A 23,456-nucleotide genomic window follows, 5' to 3' on the forward strand; every position below is an offset into this window, starting at 1 on the left:
GAAATTGAGATTTATACATCATCTGAAAGCTGAATAAATAAGCTTTCCGTTGATGTATGGTTTGTTAGGATAGGACAATATTTGGCACATACAACTATTTGAAAATCTGGAATCTGAGGGAGATTAAGTTTTGATATATTTACGGTAGGAAATTTACAAAATATCTACATGAAACATGATCTTTACTTAATTTCCTAATGATTTTTGGCATAAAAGAAAAATCTATAATTTTGACCCATACAATGTATTGTTGGCTATTGCTACAAATATACCCCAGCGACTTGAGACTGCTTTTGTGCTCCAGGCTCACATATGACATATGCACTGAATATCTCCAGTTATAAACGAGCAGCATCTGAGCAAAACATGGTTGCACCCAACAGACAAACCAACAGAGAAGCATTTGCTTTTAATCTCTGGGTTTGCTAAATTAGCATTTTCTTGTCTACCCAAAATAGACTCTTCCCTGGCACTTCCACATATTTAGAGCTCAGTGTGTAATCAAAACCACAGAGCTGATTCTGATTACGCTGTTTATGTGATTGTCAGAGACAAGCTCTTTGTTTCCGTCTCAGAGGCTAATGCTTTTCTAATATGGTGTTTCTCAGGTTTTGTTTGAGGAAGAAGCCGCTAAATCCTGTAAAAACCACTTAATTCTTTGTGGTTGAATGAAGGGGTTCAGTCAAGCACATTTCTATGCTTGTTTTTTGCTTTCTCTGCACGTTCGCCTCTTTTATTCTTCTCCCACACATTGTGTTTCTGAAGGTAACGGAGGGTTTTTTGCACGTGTGTGCGTTTGGTTTGGCCCTCGCTGTGTTTTCTGAGCTGGTTTCAGACGTGTGTGTAGTATCGTGTCTTTTATAGAGGCTTTGAATGCGTGTGAGGTTTCAGGACGTGGATTCGACCCAAGTAACAATTTTAAAACTGGCTTCATTCAGAGGTCAGAAGGATTGTTTATTTGCAGTGCTTGGTCACGGTTTTGCCGTTTTGAAGTTTTGTTGAGCAGCTGCTAATCTGTAATAGAGCAAACCCAAACACACAGCCGACGCAGGAGAGAGGCTTTCAAAGCCTTCAAGACTTCAAGCTGTTTTCTGCTGCTTGGATTTTGTTGTCAGTCGTGCTTTTGGGGCAAAATTTGCCTCCAAAGCAAATGTATTTATTTCATTACGTGTTATAATAATAATAATACACATTAGTTTGTTTCTTTTTATAGTGTTAAAACCTATGTCTGTAATTTTGCACTCTTTGCTGAATTTTAAAAATGTATTTTTAGAAGTTAATTTATTTCATTATATGTAGTAATAATGATAAAAACAACAACAACAATCATTTGTATTTCACAGTGAATAAAAACTATGGCCGTCAATAGAATAAAACAACCATTATTTCCTTATTGTTATTGTTGCTGTTTTACATTTTATTAATTATTTTTTAGGAATGTATTTATTTCATTACATGTTTATTATTATTATTATTTTGCTGTTACATTAAGAAGAAAAAATGTTTCTTTTAAATATTTTATTTCAGTTTATTTTAATTAAAGTTTCTATGGTTTTAGTTATAGTTTTAGTTAACTACTTTATAATAACCCTGCTTCAAGTTGGCTAAATATCAAATTGTTTTTAACGAAAACCAATGATCGCGAGTGTAATTGTTTTGCTGACACTCTTGGATGTTTTATTAAGTATTAAAGTCAGTCATACTGCACTGCAATTGTACTGAATTCTCTCAACCAGATATTCATTACATTACTCCAGAGAAGAAGGAAAGTTTGTAACAGCATGAAAATATGAGCTAATAACTATGAAATGCATGAACACAAAATCAAATCAGACCATCAGATCTGAAAACTTACAGCTTAATAAACAGCTCACATCCCACAAACCTGAAGACTTATACAAATAAAAGATCAGTAGTGTAGAGTTTGTCGCGAGGTCTGTCCTGGAGCGAAACGCTGGGCAGATGCCACAGAAAACACACAGGACTAAATCCAGATCTCTGAAAGCAAACTGAATATTGACTCTTTAAATCAAACCTCTCCAAATAGAGCCTGACAGTGTCGGCTTGTAGGTCGTTTTTGGTTTGAGATGCAAACCAAAAGCTTAAATAGAGCATTCAAATTAAAATGTTTAATTTTTACAAAAAAAAAAAAAGAAAAAAAATAGCTTTTTAATACAATGTCTTGGAAACACAGCACTGTAAAAATGTTTTCTCCGGTAATCTGTGCATCATTTATTTGCATCAAGGGTCAAATATAAATAGCAAATGTGACCCTGGAGCACAAAAGCAGTCTTAAGTCGCTGGGGTATATTTGTAGCAATAGCCAACAATACATTGTGTGGGTCAAAATGAATGATTTTTCTTTTATGCCAAAAATCATTAGGATATTAAGTAAAGATCATGTTTCATGAAGATATTTTGTAAATTTCCTACTGTAAATATATCAAAACTTAATTTTTGATTAGTAATATGCATTGCTAAGAACTTCATTTGGACAACTTTAAAGATGATTTTCTCAATATTTAGATTTTTGTGCACCCTCAGATTCCAGATTTTCAAATAGTTGTATCTCGGCCATGGTTATGACTGGTTTTGTGCTCCAGGGTCACATATTAAAGTTAAAAGTTACACACTTTTTTGTGTGTGCGCTGTACAGGTCTGGTATAAAGAATGTTTTTGCTCAGGTAGCTGAAATGTTCGCCCAATAGAGAAAAGTTTTGCTCAGCAAGAAAAGAACAGAGAGGGAACACTGGTCTCACCTGGCGTAAGTGTCTCCGGGCGGAACGGCCTCCTGGAAGAACTGGAACTGGTAGAGGTAGAGCATGATGAGGTGTCCGGCACTGAAGATGGCCATCAGGACACACAGACAGCTGAAGAGCAGCGGGTCGAACGTGCGACAGAAAGACCACCAGGTGCACAGGCCCAGGAAGGTGAAGAAATACACAGTGGAGGTCAGAGAAGGCAACATCATACCTGGAACAAGGACAAATTGAGAGAAGGCTGAGAAAAGTCATTTCCAGAGCCAATACTAAAGGTGCAATGGAATTTCAGCAAAATATGTGTGCAAAATATGACCAATGTTCATTTTCAATACCGAAGCAATGTATGAAGCAAGTCCGTGCGTGCATGGGTAAATATTTCTCGATTATGTGGATTCCTATTGAAATGACTCTATTTTTTGCCCTTAAAGTTTACCCAAAAATGAACATTTGCAGAAAATTTCTTTCTTTATCGGAATGATTTGTTGAGAAATTTGACTAGTTCATCAATGGATGCTCTGCAGTGAATGGGTGCCGTCAGAATGAGAGTCCAAACAGCTGATAAAAACATCACAATAATCCACAAGTAATCCACAGCACTCCAGTCCATCAGTGAACATCTGGAGAAGACAAAAGCTGAAACAAATCCATCAAGAAATATGAGTCCTCCAGTGAAAAAGTGCATCTGCTGTTGTCTCTCACATCAAAATCCAGCCACATATGTGTTTAGAGCTGTTTAAACGCTGCTTGATCTGTGCAGATTTCTCTCCTGATTCACACCAGAACACTTTTTCACTGGAGGAAATGTTATTATGGATTATAGACTCGTATTTCTTGATGGATTAGTTTCAGCTTTTGTCTTCTCCAGATGTTCACTGATGGACTGGAGTGCTGTGGATTACTTGTGGATTATTGTGATGTTTTTATCAGCTGTTTGGACTCTCATTCTGACGGCACCCATTCACTGCAGAGCATCCATTGCTGAGACACTGATGCAATGCTACATTTCTCCAAATCTGATGAAGAAACAAACTCGGATGGCCTGAGGATGAGTAAACTTTTGGCTGAACTTTTCCTTTAACCTTGCATGATGTTTTATTTCTTTTTGTTTGATCTTTGGGATATATCAACACACTTGAGCTTGTTTTCATCTTCAGTTTATAAATGAATGCTGATTATTGATCCTGTGTCGTGAGCGATGTCTGTCTCAACACTACCTACCTGTGAGGCCCAATAATATGGTTACGACTACTTTTCCTGCAGTGGTAATCAGATTGCCAACGATTTCTTTGAGTTTGGACGCCACGTCTGCTATTTGCCGCAGGATCTTCATTTTGGTACTTTCTTCGACGTCGGCCTCCTCAAGTTCCCCATCCTCTACGTCCACTTCCTCTTCCTCAGGAAGTTCACGGTCTTCATCTCCCAGCTCGAAGTCTTCGAACAGCAGCTCATCCTCAAGCTCCAGTTTCTCACTTTTCTTGTCTTCTTCCTCATCCTCCTTTTCCTGAAAACATGATGACGGATGTTTACTATGAATCATAAAAGAGTTACAGGAAGTGCAAGTTTCATTTTTTTTTTCTTTATAACTTTCAATCCAACGGTTCTGGGTAGACCGTTAGATGTTACCTACAGAAACACCACTTTTTTTGAAGCATTTGAGTCTGGTTGCATAATATACATAATCCAATAAATGCTGTTCTTTTGAACTTTCTATTCATCTGTGAATCCTGAAAAATAAAATGCATCACGGCTTCCACAAAAATAGTGTGTAGTACAACTGTTTTCAACATTGATAATAATCAGAAATGTTTCTTGAGCAGCAAATCAGCATATTAGAATGATTTCTGAAGATCATGTGACACTGAAGACTGGAGTAATGATGCTGAAAATACAGCTGCGCATCACAGAAATACATTACAGTTTAACAGAGACTCACATAGAAAACAGCTGTTTTACATTCTAATAATATTTCACAATATTACTGTTTTACTGTATTTTTAGAGATCTATCTTTCTGACCCCAAACTGTTGATTGGTCCTATAAATTCACAGAACATTTGGCATTTATGAAATGCTTTGATTGATCAGAAATGTCCAAATGCCACTTTATTGTGAGACATTGTTGTATCAGTTTGTGTTATGAATAGGGTTGGGTATCGTTTGCATTTTATCGATTCCTAGTTTTAAATCTAATGAGGTAAGAAAAAGAAAAAAAACCCAATTAAAAAAATATTAAGTCAAACATTTAGATGTCATCAGACATATTTATTCTGTCATTTTACAAAGCGTTCTGTTGTAGCTGAATAACACGAGCAAAAAGCAGCAGCCTACAGAACACTTAGGCCTACAAGAGGAACTTTTGATGGACTGGAGTGCTGTGGATTACTTTTGGATTATTGTGATGTTTTTATCACCTGTTTGGACTCTCATTCTGACGGCACCCATTCACTGCAGAGCATGGAATTTGCATTTAATTCAGGGGCGTGTATTTCAGAAATTCTTCAGCCAATCAAATTGATGAACTAAGGAACGTGTAATTAATGTAGATTCATGGTGCTGAAATCAATAACGGAAATCAGTTTGATAGGTTTTGAATTATATCTAAAGAATAAATGATTTAAGTAGTAATTAAAATAGATAAGACAGGCCGATTTATATAACATTATTTTGCCAACTTGAGATTATTCGCACTACCTGTGATAGTTTCCCTTGTGTCAGTTTCAAAATCACCATCAATCTAGCAACATATTCAAATGATTTCACATTTCGTTTTCTCGCTAACCATGTCAACACAGTATGTTGATTTGTTTTTTTTGTTTGTTTCTGTAGCACTGTACTGGAAGCCCCGCCCACTTCAAAACCTCATTGGTCAAAATTCATGTTCATGACTGTAAAACCTCTTTCGATTGGCTCTGAAAGTGTACCGCTGCAATGTGGACAAACAGCTGATTACTTTATGAACTCACAACCTGTTCGCTAATCTTCGAAATGTTTACCATTCATCGCAGTGAGATATATTATGTGGAGAATTTGCGACAGGAAGGATTCAGTTTATCGCAGTCAGGGTTACTACACTCTAAAAAATGCTGGGTTAAATACAACCCAGTGCTGGGTAAAATAGGGACAAACCCAGCAATTGGGTTGTTTTGACCCAGTGGTTGGGTTACTACCCAGAAGGTTGAGTTAAACATTTAACCCAACCGCTGGGTCAAAACAGCCCAATTGCTGGGTTTGTCCCTATTTTACCCAGCACTGGGTTGTATTTAACCCAGCATTTTTAGAGTGTATCTGTAATATTGTAATTTATGCTGTATTCACCCAAATAAATTCAATTTGTCTTGCTTATCTTGCTTATTAATAAATGTTCATCTTTTGATTATTGCTGTTGCCTATAGTAATTCTGTGTGTGATTTTAATTTCCAGCCTATTTTAAGCCAGCAATAGTAATTTTTAAACAATAGTTGACTTAAATAAAACAACCCAGCATGTTGGGTAATAACATTTAACCCAACTAGCTGGGTCAGAATAACCCAGCATGTGTTCTGTCCAATATTTACCCAGCGCTGGGTTGCCAAATAACCCAAGTTGGGTTGTTTTTAACCCAGCATTTTTGTACATTGTATATACTGCATATGGCTGGTGAGTTAAAGTTAATTTCAGAGACTCACTGTGATTAAATGTGACCCTGGAGCACAAAACCAGTCATAAGGGTAAATTTATCGAAATTGAGATTTATACATCATCTGAAAGCTGAATAAATAATCTGTCCATATACCCCAGCGACTTAAGACTGCTTTTGTGCTCAAGGGTCACAAATATATTACACAAAAAAGGCTTGCATACTATGAAACAAATTTATATACTTCACATTTGTCTTCATTAAAGTTCACGTCTATCAGCATAATATCAGCTATTGTCCATCATGAGTCAAAGACTATCAGTAATTCTCCTTGTATTTATTGTTAATAAATCTATATTTGGTGTTAGCTGTCACTGTCGTATTTACATGCTGGCCTGCAGTTCTTGGAAGAGCTACTGCTAGTTGTTTTTTGTAGTAAGAATAATAATATTAAAACAACCTGACTTCATTCGCACACCTTTAAGCACTTACAGTGTGGTCTTAATTATCTGCCTGTCACGATCCATAAAGGTCTGAGCATGTGGGAAAGCATTCCAACATTTTACCAGCAACCGACCGAGCATCCCATCGACCAATAACGCCTGTTTAAACAACAATGCACCACCTATATGGCATGTCACCAAATCAGAAAAGAATTAAACTCTTGAGAAAATGTGGATCAGAGAGAGAGAGTGAAATATAAAGAAAAAGAATCAGTGAGAGGAGAAAAAGGCAAGGTTGGGGGGTTGGTAACTTTAGCACCGCCACCGAAAAAACAACACCAGCAAATATATTCCAGATGTGAACCTCCTGAACACTCTCACACACACACACACACACACACACACACACACACACGTGTTGGAATGCGAATGCATTGGTAATGGCATTAAGAAAGTGAGTGATTAGGAAACATGAGGGCGCTGAATGTCCAGTGACAATGCAAATATTCAACCAATGATTAATGCTGCATGCATCTGGAAAACTCGGTAGCTTGTATGCTTGATTATACAGACCCAAGCGGTAAAACATTATATTCATTACATATTATACTAACATTTGACAGACCTCAGTTTCATTTCTGAACTTTCAGCATGTAAAGTGTGTTATAATAATCAGCAAACATTTAAAGCCTGCGCTGAAATCTGCTGAAAATGTGCTCACCATCCCAGATCAGGATGAGTTTGTTTCTTCATCAGAATATACATTTTCAGCAAACTTTCATTTTTGGCTGAACTATTCCTTTAATTGCACTACATAAGTCACTTTGGAAGATAAGTTGCAGCACATTTCAAATGATAAAAAACGTATATTTTGGAAAACACAGTAAGTATCTGGAACTTAGTTTGACTGTCAGGTGAAGAAAAGTAGCCTAGAAATAGCACACCTCTAGTCAACCAGCTCTACTCAAACACTACTAATTAGAAGACACATCATTCGCTACGTGACAGAGTCTATGCGGTCTCTGTGTGGCTGCCCAAACGTTAGACCTCACATCAGACAGGACATTTACCTGAATAAACACTGGACTGATTGCAAAGGAAGCTGAGAGGAGCCATTGAAAATAAACCGATTTCTACCAGTGTTGCATGAAGAGGCAAAGATGCCAGTTTGAGGCAAAAAGAGCAATACAAATGTCACACATGAGCCAGCGCTGGCGTGATGTTCGGCCCAAATACCACCTGATCCTTCCTTAAAATCCAAGAAACGAGCTGCACGTTTAAATTCCATAAGAAACTGAACAGAAAAATGGGTTGTTTTTTCGGTGATTTGTTTTTGTGTGTGGCTTTTTGTACTTCTGTATTGCATTTAATTTAGTAAGCAATCCAGAGTAACACTATTCCTATTGTCAGTGTTGGGGGTAACGCGTTACAAGTAACACGAGTTACGTAATCAGATTACTTTTTTCAAGTAACTAGTAAAGTAGCGCATTACTTTTTAATTTACAAGAGAATATCTGAGTTACTTTTTCAACATTACTTTTTAATTTACAAGAGAATATCTGAGTTACTTTTTCAAATGTTTAAAAATATATATATATAAAAAAAAATAAAAATTACTCTAGACAAACATTTGTGTGTGTTTTTTTATTGCTGAAGTGTGTTGAAATGTCTTCTTCTGCATTCTACTGTACGGACGTAAATTTACTTTTCCTTCAGCCTGAGGCTTATTCATTTCACTTTTGGTGTGAAAAGGCTTTTATATTTGCCAAAAATCTGGCTATTTTTAGATCCAAATTTAAATTTTTAATTCTCTATGGCATTTTAAAATGGGCGTTGCTTTAGGACTGTATTATTATTATTTTTTTTTTTTTTTAACGCTATTTACTTCATGTTGATGTGTTATTTTCTATGTGTACCTTGTAAAGAACTTTGGGCAACTTAGTTGTATTTATATAGTGCTATATAAAGAAAGAAAGAAAGAAGAAGAAAAATATAACTTTTTTATTTTAAAAACAAACAAGCAAGCCCTGTCCAGATTTAAAAAGTAACGCAAAAGTAACGTAACGCATTACTTTCCATAAAAAGTAACTAAGTAACGTAATTAGTTACTTTTTTATGGAGTAACGCAATATTGTAATGCATTACTTTTAAAAGTAACTTTCCACAACACTGCCTATTGTTTTAAATGTTCATAGGCTCCTATTGTGTTTTCTTATTGTATTGTAGTTTTCTTATTTTTCTTTAGTTTCCTCCATTGAAGCCTGTGATAAAAAGTCTCAACAGTATTTGTCATTTTAGGTAAAACTATTAAATAACAAATGTCTTGTCTAATGAATCACTCACACACGAAATATGATGTGACAAGCACCAATACAGTATTGTTTCAATTATGAAGTCCTTTTCATCTACTTTTTTACAGTAGCTTCCCAAATCCGCTGGATTCTGATCATTTCTGCTTGCACTTATATTTCATTATCAGCTTTTCTAAAGCATGTTTAGCTAGCGTTTAGCTACATTATGCATCTTTTTCCTATTGTCTATAGGCACAAAATTACCAAATTACATCCGCTCAAGGTATGTTTTCATAGGAACTGAAGGATCTTATATGGCAGAAGATCAAATTCAAAGCAAGCACTTACTGGAAATCAATACACTAAAAATATTGTATTCTTTCTAGATCAATTAACTGGTCACACACATTATATTTAAACGATTCTGTATATTTTTAGATGCAGTGAGTGAGAAAGCGATCTCTCGAAAGGCCACACGAATCTCCACTAGTTTATTTGTGCAGAGAGTAGGCTTGCCTTATTGACACGAAGGGTCCTCGCTGACTTAAATACACATTTATGTATCGTTTCAGGCTGTCATATTAATCCGAGAATGTCATTTAAATAAAGGCTCTTTGCTAAACAAGTGAATATTTCATCAATGTCATTATAATTGGATTCGTTCATCTAATCACACTGTGGTCTTTATCATAGCATCAGCATCAGGTCTGATTTCCTAATAATCAAGCGCAAGGGAAACAATGACAGCCTGTGGAGAAACTGCACTTGCACAACTGGTATTCATCCAGATAGTTGTGTGTTTTCAGTATTTTCCTCCACAAAGCTGCGCTTCATAATTTATAGCCAGAACGGCCTTCAGCTGGAAGTGAAAGAGTCTCCTGCAGTGAGGGAAGAAGTGCGAGATGATATACAACTCTATATAGGTGAAATTTACATGTCAGGTAGTGCTGGGTGATAAATCGATATTTATTACTGGGAAAAAAATACACAATATATCGATAATAAGCTTTTGAATTAGTTCAATATTTATCCTACACAGTCTGGCAATCAGCTGCATGTCGCTAAAAACTCTGTAAGCAAATCACTGACTATTTTTTAATGCTATTATTATTATTATTTCTAGGAATATCATACAACTAAAATAAAGCAATAAGCCCCAAGAAGCCGTGGTTTACAGTGAATTTATAACAGCTAAGGGGTGTTGTTAGGTACGATGCGAAGCGGAGTTTAAACCCCTTAGCTGTTATAAATTCACTGTAAACCACGGCTTCACGGGGCTTATTGCTTTTATAAAACGATTATTCCATATACGTAGTAAGGTTTCACAAAATAAAACAGAGCAAATAAAGTGTAATGATATTAATAAAAACAGTATTCTTCCACCAAACAATGTAGCTCCTCAGAAACAGTTGTGGTTGTAACAAAGTGGTTGCCGAACAACACACAAACGTAAACAAAGGTGTGTGTTTATAGAGTAATTTACAACAGCTTCAAACGCGGCTCAACCAATCAGAATCAAGGACCAGAACTCTCCGTTTTATAATATTTCTTCATTCATGTTTTAATTTATGTAGCATACAAGTTTTGCTGTGCAGCACCTTACTTGACAAAAAAAACAAAAATGCAATTTTTTAATTTGTTAAATTTTCTTTTGATTACACTGAATAAATTGTCAATTTGCACTAAATCATACAATACTTATTCCAGATCAAATAAAACTGAAAACACAGACTTAAAGGGGTCATATGACGGGATTTCATGTGTTCCTTTGTCTTTGGAGTGTTACAAGCAGTTCGTGCATATACATAAAGATCCGTAAAATCGCAAAGATTAAAGTCTCAAACCCAAAGAGATATTCTTTATAAAAGTTAAGACTCGTCCACGCCTCGTTTACATTTCTACGTCACGATGTGGGAAGATTTGCATAACGCTGTCCAAATGTTCACACAAAGAAAGAAGGCGTAACTTTTATTCTTACTGTAGTATTGTTGTCGTGGAGACGCTGTGTGTTTCCAGATATGGTGAGGGACGTAACATTTCCGTCACGCCCCCACATGTCTACGTCACTGTGTGGGAAGATTTGCATAACTACGCCCAAATGTTTACGCAAAGAAAGAAGGCGTAACTTTTATTCTTACTGTAGTATTGTTGTCGTGGAGACGCTGTGTGTTTCCAGATATGGTGAGGGACGTAACATTTCCGTCACACGCTTGAGACATTCGGCCAATCACAATGCACTGGATAGCTGGCCAATCAGAGCACACCTTGCTTTTCAGAACGATGAGCTTTGTAGAAATCGACGCGTTTCAGAAAGGCGGGGCATAGAGGAGAAACAATAATGTACAGTATGTGGAAAATAATGTGTTTTTTTTAACCTTAAACCCATCGCATTACACCAAATACACAAAATAATGTTCTTTTTAGCAACGTCATATGACCCTTTAAAATTAAAATAAAATAAAACATATTGAATTGGGCCTAAATTAATAGATTAAAAAACAAACAAGCAAATAAATACATAAACTAATTGCTATATTTTAAAATACTTTTTTTTTCATTTCATGAATTTGTTTAATAAGACACAATTTTTAATGACGAATTCGCACTAAATCATACAACAGAATCTGGAACAATAAATGAGAAAACAGAATCTGAAAAAGATAAAAAGTATTCAACTGGGCCTAAATTAAAAGATAGTTTAGTCTGTGGAGTTTAAAACAATTAAGATTTATATTCATTCCTGTGGTCTATAGCAAACATGTGGAATGCATTTGCAATATTTTATTTTAAGCATTATATAACCAAGATATTCGTCCATCCATGTTTTAATTCATACAGTACACTTGTTCTGATGTAAAGTACCTTATTTAACAAAAAAAAATAAAATAATTGCACATTAACTGTTATATTTTCTTTTGATTACATTTTAAAAGATTATGGTTTATTTTCATGAATTCTTTTCAACACCATTTTTAAAGATGAATTTGCACTAAATCAACTAATAAGTTTGGGGCAAAATAAAACACATTTCATTGGGCCAAAATGAAAAGGTAGCTAAGTCTGTGGAGTTTACATGTCAACACACAACTTGCATCTTTATTCATTCTTGAGGTCTAAACAAACATGTGGGAAAGCATTTCCTTCTCTATTAATACTATGAAATGAATATTGTGAGAAATACTGATATGGAATGATATTGTGATCCTATTTTTGACCATATCGCTCAGTCTTGGCATCTAAACGAAAGCACTGAAGAATGCCGACTGCTCACTATAGTTTTGGCTTCAGGAGTCTGTGTGTTGCTGTGTTTTCTCACCTGATCGTCCAGCTCAAAGTCGCTGTTGTGCTGAGACACATTCTCCAGACTGCGGCACAGGAGCCATGAGACCAGACCCAGCACGAACATGCCGATGTCTGGGATGAACACTCGGATGCCGTTCCCGGCGTCTGCACCTCGGACACTGCGGCGAGACAAACACAGGTACAGTACACGATCACTCCTTAAACCCAGACAATCCTGCAGTGCCTTGCTTGCCTCACACCGCTGCTTGAGCCAGAAGCTGACACGTCGGACCGCTCAAAAAACAGAGGAGTGTTTTGATAGCACCACAGAGCCTCAGTGTTTACATGCTTTGGGAAGTCATGGTTTACTTACTGTTGTCTCTGCATATTAAACTGGGATAGGAGAAAATATTTTAACATAAAAAAAAAAATACACTACCAGTCATAAGTTTTTAAACAGTAAGATTTTTAATGTTTTATAAAGAAGTCTCTTCTGCTCACCAAGCCTGCATTTATTTGATCCAAAATACAGCAAAAGCAGTAATATTGTGAAATATTTTTACTGTTTAAAATAACTGTTTTCTATGTGACTATATATTAAAATGTAATTTATTCCTGTGATCAAAGCTCAGTTTTTAGCATTATTACTCCAGTCACATGATCCTTCAGAAATCATTTTAATATTCTGATTTGCCATTCAAGAAATATTTCTTCTTCTTCTTATTATTATTATTATAATTTAAAACAGTTTAGTACATTTTTTTTCAGGATTATTTGATGAATAGAAAGATCCAAAGATCAGCATTTATCTGAAATAAAAAGCTTTTGTAACATTATACACTCTACCATTCAAAAGCTTGGAGTATATATATATATATATTTTTTATTTTTTATTTTATAATTTTTATTTTTTTTTCGCAGAAATAAATTATAGAAATTATTCTTTTTATTTAGTAAGGATGCTTAAAATTGATCAAAAGTGATGATAAAGTCATTTATAATGTTACAAAAGACTTCTATTTCAGATAAATGCTGTTCTTCTGAATTTTCTATTCATCAAAGAAAGCTGAAAAAATATCTACTCAACTGTTTTCAACATAATAATAATAATAATAAATGTTTTTTAGTAGCAAATCAGAATAGTATAATGATTTCTGAAGGATCATGTGACTGGACTAATGATTTTAAATCACAGGAATAAATTACATTTTAAAATAGAAAACAGTAATTTTAAATAGTAAAAATATTTCACAATATTACTGCTTTTGCTGTACTTTGGATCAGGCTTGGTGAGCAGAAGATACTTTTTTTTTTAAAACGTTTTACTGGCAGCGTATGCATAAATTACATACAGTGAAAGTAAATTAGAACGGTGTATGAGCCAAACTAACATTTAAGATGAAATGAGTTTTTATGAGTGCTCTTAGTGCAACAATGAGCTGCAGTGCCTCTTAAAAACACAGAAACACTCTGCTCTACAATAAAAGCCATTATCCTCGCTCACAGCGCTGGCCCGTCTGGATCTCATTTCCGTGCTCGGCCCGAGTCGAGAGATTTTTCATGAAACCGACCCATTCAAGCCTTCAGAGAGCAGCCCTGAAACGCCACTCGTTTCAAACTCGCACATCTGTAACGACACTTTTCAGCTGTAAAGATGCTCGTTTTCAGATCTTTAAGGGTTTACGAAGCAGACGTTTGCGCAACTTTGGAATCCAGTGCTTTTTATAAGCTGTTAGAGAGCTGCTTCAGCGACAGCTTCAAAAAACAAGCTCAACAACTGTGAACACAACCATTAACACAGTTTGCAGATACAGTATCATGGGTAACACTTTATTTTGACAGTCCACTTTAGACATTCTACTAACAGTAAGTAACTTTGCAACTACATGTCAACTAGCAGTCATTAGAGTATTAGTAGACGGTCTGCTTAATATCTTCTAACACTTTATTTTGATGGATCCACAACATACAACATACTGACTATGTCAACTTATTCTACTAACCCTAAACCTAACCTAACAGTCCACTCTGAGAGTTAGTTGACATGCAGCTGCAAAGTTACTTATAATTAGTAGAATGTCTAAAGTGAACTATCAAAATAAAGTGTAACCATATCTTGCACAGAGATTGGGAAAATATGGCAAATTCTGAAAACACAACTTGCTGAAATATACAGTATAAGTGCTACTCAATTATTGAAAAACAACAACAAATGTATGTGCATTGTAACATTATATAACAGTGTACTTCTGGTTAGATGCAATTCAATCATTTCACTATAATAGGTTGACTTAATTCACAATAAAAAAAAGTTTCCCAAACAGGTAACACTAATCATGATAATGGGTCATATTGTTTAAGCAGAAGAGATGATGGGTGTCCTTAAATATAGAACAGTCTGGATAGTTTTCTATGTGGTTTACAACAAAAAATGACCTAGCCTGCACTGATTTCAAAGGAAAATCCTAACTACCCTTATGAAAATTAAAATGACCAAAACCATGGTAACCACAAATTAACATGGTTGTGCTACACTAACTATAGTTTAGCCTATTTTTTTTAAAACTGTGGTTATACAAATGGCAATCAATCTGCAAAAAACATGGTTACTACACTTTTACTATAAAAAACATAGTTTATTTTCGTATAGGTGTATTTTATTGTAATGCAGTACTGTTAATTCTTCAGATTTTAGTCAATGTACATCAAAAATTATATTTCACCTGCATTGTGAATGACAGTTTGCAATCTGTATCGAATGTGAACAGATAAAACACCGTAACCCAAAATAATATTAAGACGCCACCATCGAGCTGTACACAAAAACAAACACTCTACGCGAGTGTAACGATTCACGAACAAATGACTCTTAAGAGCCGGTTCTTTTAAGTGAATCACAAAATCCACACGCAAATGACTCGTGTATCGCTCTTTTAATGAGTCATTCAAAAATAATTAGCTGTTTGAATCAGTCTGATACATTCAACAAAGCAGTTATTGAATCAAACTCAAAACGTTTTTATAATGTCAGTGATTTCCGTCGTGAATTTAAGTGAGTTTTGTGTATGTAGGGTTTATAAAAATAATATTACTGACTGATTCTTCATATGACAACAACATGTAGTTATGTGCCCAATATCCAGTCAAACAGCAAAATCAAGCAACTTACTTTTTATACACAATATTTTCAGATACTTTGACTAATTTCATCCTGCCAACGACAACTATTTAAAACTATTTATTATAATTATGTACTATAAATTACTGTCGCCACTCCAAGCAACACAGAAATGGTGTTTGTTTTTGAGTTTCCTGAATGAATCAGTATTTTGAACAAATCATTTGAATTAATGATTCAATGACTCACTCATAAAACTGTCACTTGCTGCCACCTGCTGGACTTCCGGTGTAACCTACAGAAAGATTCGCTGGAAAATCCCCATCAATCAATCAATTAATAATAATAATAATAATAATAATAATTATTATTATTATTATTATTATTATTAAATAATTATTATTAATAATTATTATTTAATAATAATAATAATAATAATAATAATTATTATTATTATTATTATTATTATTAAATAATAATTATTATTTATTAAATATTTATTAAAATTGTCAGCTGGAAAAGCTACTTTTGCCTAGTTGTCGATTGCTGTAAATAAATGTTTGGACAGACTCAGTCCCAACGTTCAAAGCAAAGCTTCCCTGACTAGCCTCCATGCAATGGCTTTGAAGTGTGTGATATTTGCTTCATAAACCGTAATAAGTGGCAGACGTTATGGTTAACGTGCCGAAAACAGCCCAAGTGTGATTGTCTCATGGCGCAGATGCACTTTGTAATGACGTCCGCTGTATCTAAACAGTTTACAGTATTGCTCAGAGAGGCCTTTCATCTCGGTCAGCTCATAAAGAGAAAACCGTGAGCAGACGCAGCTGAAGACAAAGGAGGAGGGCCACAGATGGCACTGATTTGGGTAAAAGCAATGAATTATGGGAACCACTGAAGTGCACAAAGCAAACCTTCTACTTTCACTGCTGGACACTGAACGAGCAATTAAGCGATTGAATTAGATTCAAGAACAAACCGAGATGTTGATATGCATGGATTGGTGGTGAGGTTAGGGTAAAGACAGAGCTTTGTTTTAATGAGAGGAGGAATGTGGGCTGACGCTGGCTGGCGTTTCACCAGGTGTCTCACCCTTCCTCAGGTGAGCGGCACAACTCCAGTGCTTAAATACCAGTGAAATGGAGCAGAGATCAGCTGCTTCCAGACTGAGCCAGTGAGAAACTGTCCAAACAAACCCAAGCAAAACAAACCCAAACCCAGCACGACATCTTTCTGATGTATTAGATGCGGCAAATAGCGTGCACAAATACTGCTATAAAATTAAACTGCAGCAAGTCATGGATTTCAAGGGACAGGGCTGCAAACTTTAGAAACAAAACTCTTTTGTTCACTGGATTATACAAAAAATAAACTGTGTCATTATTCAGAGCATTTTCTGTAAGCTTCAACGGTGCTTAGCCAAGAAATTATGGAAAAAAAAGACAAGACCAACAAGATAAAATGCCTTTGTTTGTGAACATAATCAATGCATAAGCATTTTCAGAGGCAAAAGTTAATGCAACGCCATTCAACTGCATTCTAGAGAATTCTGTGCATTTTAACAGTGCTGCAGGAGTTTTTGTGTTTCAGCATGACAGTGACTCTTTAAACAAAGCAAAGTCCATAAATGTCTAACTGAGTCTGGTGTGAAAGAACTGCACTCTAAAAAATGCTGGGTTAAATAGTATAACCCAGCGCTGGGTTAAAAAGGGACAAACCCAGCTATTGGGTTGTTTTGACCCAGCGGTTGTTTCAAAACAACCAAATAGCTGGGTCAAAACAACCCAACCGCTGGGTCAAAACAGCCCAACCGCTGAGTCAAAACAACCCAATAGCTAGGTCAAAACAACCCAACCGCTGGGTCAAAACAACCCAATAGCTGGGTCAAAACAGCCCAACCGCTGGGTCAGGTCAAAACAACCCAACCGCTGGGTCAAAACAACCCAATAGCTGGGTCAAAACAACCCAGCATTTTTTAGAGTGCGGGGTGAACTGGAACACTTTACTCATCTAATGTAAATTTAAACAAATTACAACATATTTAAGAAGCAAAACTGTGTAAAATATCAAACAAAAACTTTTTTATGACTATTAAATATCTTGAATTTATCCTTGAATATATTTATTATTTGTATTTTTTTTTAAGTATTAGTTCACTTCCTGAATTAAAATTTCCTAATAATTTACTCACCCCCATGTCATCCAAGATGTGCATGTCTTTCTTTCTTCAGTCGCAAAGGTTTTTGAGGAAAACATTTCAGGATTTCTCTCCATATAGTGGACTTCAATGGGGACCAACGGGTTGAAGGTCCAAATTGCAGTTTCAATGCAGCTTTAAAGGGCTCTACACGATCCCAGCCGAGGAATAAGGGGCTTATCTTGCCAAACGATCTGTCATTTTCTAAAAAAAAAAATCAAAATGTACATATTTTTTAACCACAAATGCTCATCTTCACACATTACATAATCGCGTTGGAAATGTTGCGTGCTGTTAGCTCTTCGTCTGTATGTGTACTCCACTTCTAAAAGTAGTGTAGGGTGAAAAACTCCATCTCGTTTTCTCCTCCAAGTTCAAAATCATCCGACATCGTTGTTTTACCTTTTTCTGTAAAGGGCGTTTGACTTTCTTTGCACGTTGGCTTTGTAAACACTGGGTCGGTGCTTCCGCCTATATGTCAGACGTGCGTGATTACATAATACATGAGGTCGAGCTAGTGCAAAATGAGCATTTGTGGTTAAAAAGTATATAAATGTTTTTTCTTTTAAGAAAATTACAGATCGTTTCGTTAGATAAGACCGTTATTCCTCAGCTGGGATCGTGTAGAGCCCTTTGACGCTGCATTGAAACTGCATTTTTAACCTTCAATCCATTGAGCACCACTGAAGTCCACTATCCACTATATGGAGAAAAATCCTGGAATGTTTTCCTCAAAAACATTAATTTATTTTTTCTTTTGAAGAAAGAAAGACACGAACATCTTGGATGACATGCGGGTGAGTACATTATCAGGAAATTTTCATTCTGGAGGTGAACTAATCCTATAAGGCATAATTCAAACTCTCTACACTCTGAAAAATGCTGGGTTAAATATAACCTAGTGCTGGGTAAAATAGGGACAAACCCAGCAATTGGGTTGTTTTGACCCAGCAGTTGGGTTAAATGTTTAACTCAACCTTCTGGGTAGTAACCCAACCGCTGGGTCAAAACATCCCAATAGCTGGTTTTGTCCCTATTTTACCCAGCACTGGGTTATATTTAACCCAGCATTTTTTAGAGTGTATATATAGTTAGTATAGTCATAATTTAGGGTACAGTTCACAAATGAAGTGTAAAAAGAATAACTATTGGTTTTAGTTTATATATGTTATGCAGTGTTCAGCTTTTCTGCTAGTTGCCAAGATTAATCATTAAACACCAAATGAATAGGTTCAGTTGACAATTTCACCTTTTTGACATTATTTTAATGGAAGGCCAAATGTTATTTTCTTGATTAGGTTAACCCTTAAGTTTTCATATTTATTTGAATTTAAATCATAATATTTGTTGAAAACTACAACCATGTACCCAACAGCTGATGCATAATTAATATGCTTCTTGACGATAGGTCATTGGAGATCAACATGACACAATTTTTGTGGACATAAGTACAATGAAATATTTTCTTATTTACAAGGAAATCGTATTTAAACTCATTTTGAGCTCAGGATTTGCTCAAAGTGCACATTGCAAAACTGTAATTTATGGGGCATTTAAGGGAAGGCAATTTCAAGCATACTGAAAAACAGGGTGCACAAAATATATGTGTGTGATTATAGCATGCATTCTCTTAACCCTTGTGCGTCAATGAAAAAAGTTACACATAGGTTCATAGAGGACAAAAATGTCCAAAAACGGTCATAAAAAATTGAAGCTTGGGAGTACAGACTTAAGTCTGGTCTTATTTTAAAGAAGACCCTTAGCAGATTATTGTTGAAGTTAAAATGACCAAAAAAGTTTATGAAAATGAGCAATTTTTTATATAAAATATATATTTTATAAAACATGTTGAAAACAAAAGTTGCTAGAAAATCAAAGCCATAAATATAAACAAGCTGTGTTCCAAATTTGAGGTTCATATATCAAAAAATGAGCTTTTAGTAAGATTTTGTTTAGGTGCAGTACACCAAACTTTTCCCATTGGATTCCAGCAAAGCTCCGCTGGCAAACACAGCAGTGGGATTTGTGATTCGCAGTACAGTATCATTTCTCTCTCTCAAACATTACAGGTAAACACACACATTTTGTTTTTAGGACACACCTACAAACCACATCCTGACATCCATACCAACACACCCACACAATTATAGCTGCATAATTTATCCAACTGGCTCTATAATACAGCAAAAGCAGAAAACAGGAAAAATGTGAGTATTTGCTGTATGTCGTGTCTTCTTCGCTTAACAAGCAATAATGACTCGTGACGACTTGAATTTAAACAAAAGAACTGATTTACTGGAGTTTAGGTTTTTTACAGGGTTGAATTCACTTTAGCAGCGCACACACATACTCAGTAGTTCACTTCTTCTCATAGCGCGCTCTCTATCTGAACAGCCCAATAAATGACTATATAAACTGTTTCTGTTCTTATTATTGAAAACAATGAATTAAGCATCATACTAAGCATTTATGTTCATCTAGTAAAAGTAAAAAAAATAATAATTTTGAAGCCTTGACAACAGAATGAAAGCCTATTAACAAAGACTGCATCATTTTATAGTTAAATGGCCCTGGGATTAAAAATTGCCATTTTAATGGGTTTCAATGAGGACATTTTTGTCCTTAAGGTCCTGAGAGGAACTATTTTTTTGTACCAATAGTGTAAAACAGATTTGTTAAAGGAAATGAGGGTGAAATATAAAAATTCCAATAAAAATACACACCTGTGCCAAAATGTATGCAGTTGGCATTAACACAGGCAAAATGATAAAAAAGGGTTAATGTGTAAAATAAGGCATTTCTTAAGAAATTTGTTAGAAACAAATATAATGATCAACAATGGACATGAAATGTACCCTAAAACATAGACTGACCCACGTAGAAACATCCTTATATATGTCTGCATTTTAAGCTTCATAATCTGTTTTGCAGAAACTGAAAAAAACTATAAAAGACAGGGATCAGGAGCGTCATGACAGATCTTCAAATCAAGGGATCTTCAGCATTGTGCTGAATTATCTAAACTAAACTAAACACATTTCAAAGGTCCAGCAGGCCATCTGCTTGTTGAGTAATCCAATCTCATCTCTCAGTAAGATCCATAACGAGAAACGTCTGTCAGCAGACATACAAAAGCTTTCCAGCAGAAAAAAGGAAAACACACACACACACGCACACACACACACGCACACACACACACACACACACACACACGCACACACACAGATGTAGATGTCAGGCTGAGATACAGTAGGTCCTTCTTATTGATTCTTCGTATTAAACAGAGAGAGAGAGAGAATTTAGAAAGTGAGTGAGAAATTAAACAGAATTTTCTATCAGATGTGCTCCATTAACACTGGATATTTTATATACTTAGGAAACCAAAAAGAAATTACTCATAAAAATTTCATTTGTAATTTGTCATTTGTTTGAGTTTTTGTCTCGTCTCTGCACTTGAATTTCAAAGGCTGTGATTTATCTTCTTAATTTCTCCAGATCTAGACCTCAGCTAGAGCATTTCCTAGCTGCAAATTAAATGAGATTCATGTTTTTGCATTCAGAAAGAAGCAATGTAATGGTAAAAGCCTGCAGACACTGATTTGTCTATTTCTCTAAGCAAATCACAGAACATATACTAATGTTCATAATTAGTTTAATTTAAATATACATTACTGTGCAAAAGTTTAGGGTAAGGACCATTTAAAAACAAAATTAATACTTTATTCAGTCTTGATGCAGTAAACTGATCAAAAGTGACAGTAAAGCAATTTATAATGTTATAAAATATTTCTATTTCTAATAAATGCAGTTCTTTTGAACTTTCTATTCATCTGTGAATCCTGAAAAATCAAATCACAGTTTTCACCAAAATATTGTGCAGCACAACTGTTTTCAACATTGATGATAATCAGAAATGTTTCTTGAGCAGCAAATCAGCATATTATACTGATTTCTGAAGATCATGTGACACTGAAGACTGGAGTAATGATGCTGAAAATACAGCTGCGCATCACAGAAATACATTACAGTTTAACAGATATTCACATAGAAAACAGCTGTTTCAAATTATAAAAATATTCCACAATTTTACTGTTTTTACTGTATTTCTGATCAAATAAATGCAGCCTTGGTGAACAGAAGAGACTTCTTTCAGAAACATTAAAAAACTACTTTAACTTTAGACTTTTATGTGTCAGGTTGCAGCTAACTGGTGTGAATTATTTCTGATCGACAGATCTCATAAATCAGAAGATATTTCTGAAAGCGCATAACTTGCTTACATGATTAGATCTCCTAGTGTCTGTCTGAATCAAGACAATAACCTACAGCAGGACACCGCAAACATACAGGCCTGTAAAAGATGTAGTTTAGAAGAGTAGATCAGTTCGGTTGGAGATGACTGTTTTGTCCCATTTCAAACACAATGGAGGCACTGAGGCCAAATCACTGAAGCTTTCTGTTTGCTGAGCGAGTCAAAGAGAAGCCAAATCCACTGTGGACAGAACGGCTTGCAAAGGGCCGAAGTGCAGTGGAAGCCATGAATCATAAGTACACTTCATTCTCCACTGAGTCATGCGAGTTTGTTCCTATGAATGCCTTGTTGTTGGCCTATAAAGTGGAGCGAGGTCAGTCAACATGACCAATAAACCGGCCTCCTCCTCTGATAACCTGCTTCCAACTCGCTCGTCTTCCTCACAAACCTCACAATCACACCCTAATTATTTGTACAGAAAATAACAGTGAGCCCAGTGCATGCTGGGAGGGTCGCATCCAAAGACGTGTTGGGTTTCTTCTGTCCAAGAGCAACACGCGGCACAGTGGCGTGATTCAGGCTTCGTGTGGCGACGCTCATAATGAAGCGCCTGTTTCGATCTCCCTTGTGTTTTAAAGGGAGATTCAAGAAAAACACGTCTGATTTATGCTGTGCGAGTCCAATTTAAATAGCAAACACACAAAGGATTATTTTGACATTTCACGGCTCGTTGGCCCCATTAGTGACAAACTGCCAGAGGAAGTTGTGTGGGAAGTGTGGTCAGATATGGTATATCAGAGAACGTCACGCGAACAATAATCTATATTGGTAAATGATGGAGTAGATCAGACATATGGTTGTTGCAAGCATAATTTGTGAGTGTTTCTTCACATACAGTAGACTAAACAAAGCCTTGTCTGGGTTGGAAAAGATTCTTGTAAACTGAATTTAGAATTGAAGGAAACTGATAGTTTGTTTGGACAATATTCCACACAGTTTAGTAGAAGAAATTAAATGTTGATATGATAAAGCAAACAAATGCAGTTGCTAGGGTCTTCTGGATGGTTACCAAGGTGTTGCCATGCAGATGGGTTTGTGAGTGTTTGGTGTGTTGCTATGCAGTTGCTAGGGTGTTGTGGATGGTTGCCAAGGTGTTGCCGTGCAGTTTATAAAGTATTCTAAAGTGTTAAGCATTTTAGTGTGTTGCTATGCATTTGTTAGGATGTTGTGGATGGTTGCTAAGGAGTTGCTATGCAGTTGTTAAAGTGTTCTAAAGTGTTGAGTGTTTTAGTGTGTTACTATGCAGTTGCTAGGGTGTTGTGGATGGTTGCCAAGGTGTTGCCGTGCAGTTTATAAAGTATTCTAAAGTGTTAAGCATTTTAGTGTGTTGCAATGCATCTGTTAGGATGTTGAGGATGGTTGCTAAGGAGTTGTTAAACTGTTCTAAAGTGTTGAGTGCTTTAGTGTGTTACTATGCAGTTGCTAGGGTGTTGTGG

General features: G+C 35.7%; 1 protein-coding gene across 1 annotated transcript in view; it reads right to left on the reverse strand.

The window, feature by feature from the left end:
• Positions 1–23,456, reverse strand: part of piezo2a (piezo-type mechanosensitive ion channel component 2a) — a 131,977-nt gene that overhangs the window by 66,129 nt on the left and 42,392 nt on the right. The window contains exons 5-7 of the mRNA XM_016440611.1: positions 12,428–12,572; positions 3,981–4,263; positions 2,760–2,973 (exon numbers count right to left, since the gene is read on the reverse strand). Of these exons, the coding sequence (XP_016296097.1) occupies positions 2,760–2,973; positions 3,981–4,263; positions 12,428–12,572 (642 nt within the window). The remainder of the gene's footprint in view (positions 1–2,759; positions 2,974–3,980; positions 4,264–12,427; positions 12,573–23,456) is intronic.

The sequence above is a fragment of the Sinocyclocheilus anshuiensis genome, unplaced genomic scaffold (genome assembly GCF_001515605.1).
Source record: "Sinocyclocheilus anshuiensis isolate Anshui unplaced genomic scaffold, SAMN03320099.WGS_v1.1 scaffold79, whole genome shotgun sequence".
NCBI classification, from domain to species: Eukaryota; Metazoa; Chordata; class Actinopteri; order Cypriniformes; family Cyprinidae; genus Sinocyclocheilus; species Sinocyclocheilus anshuiensis.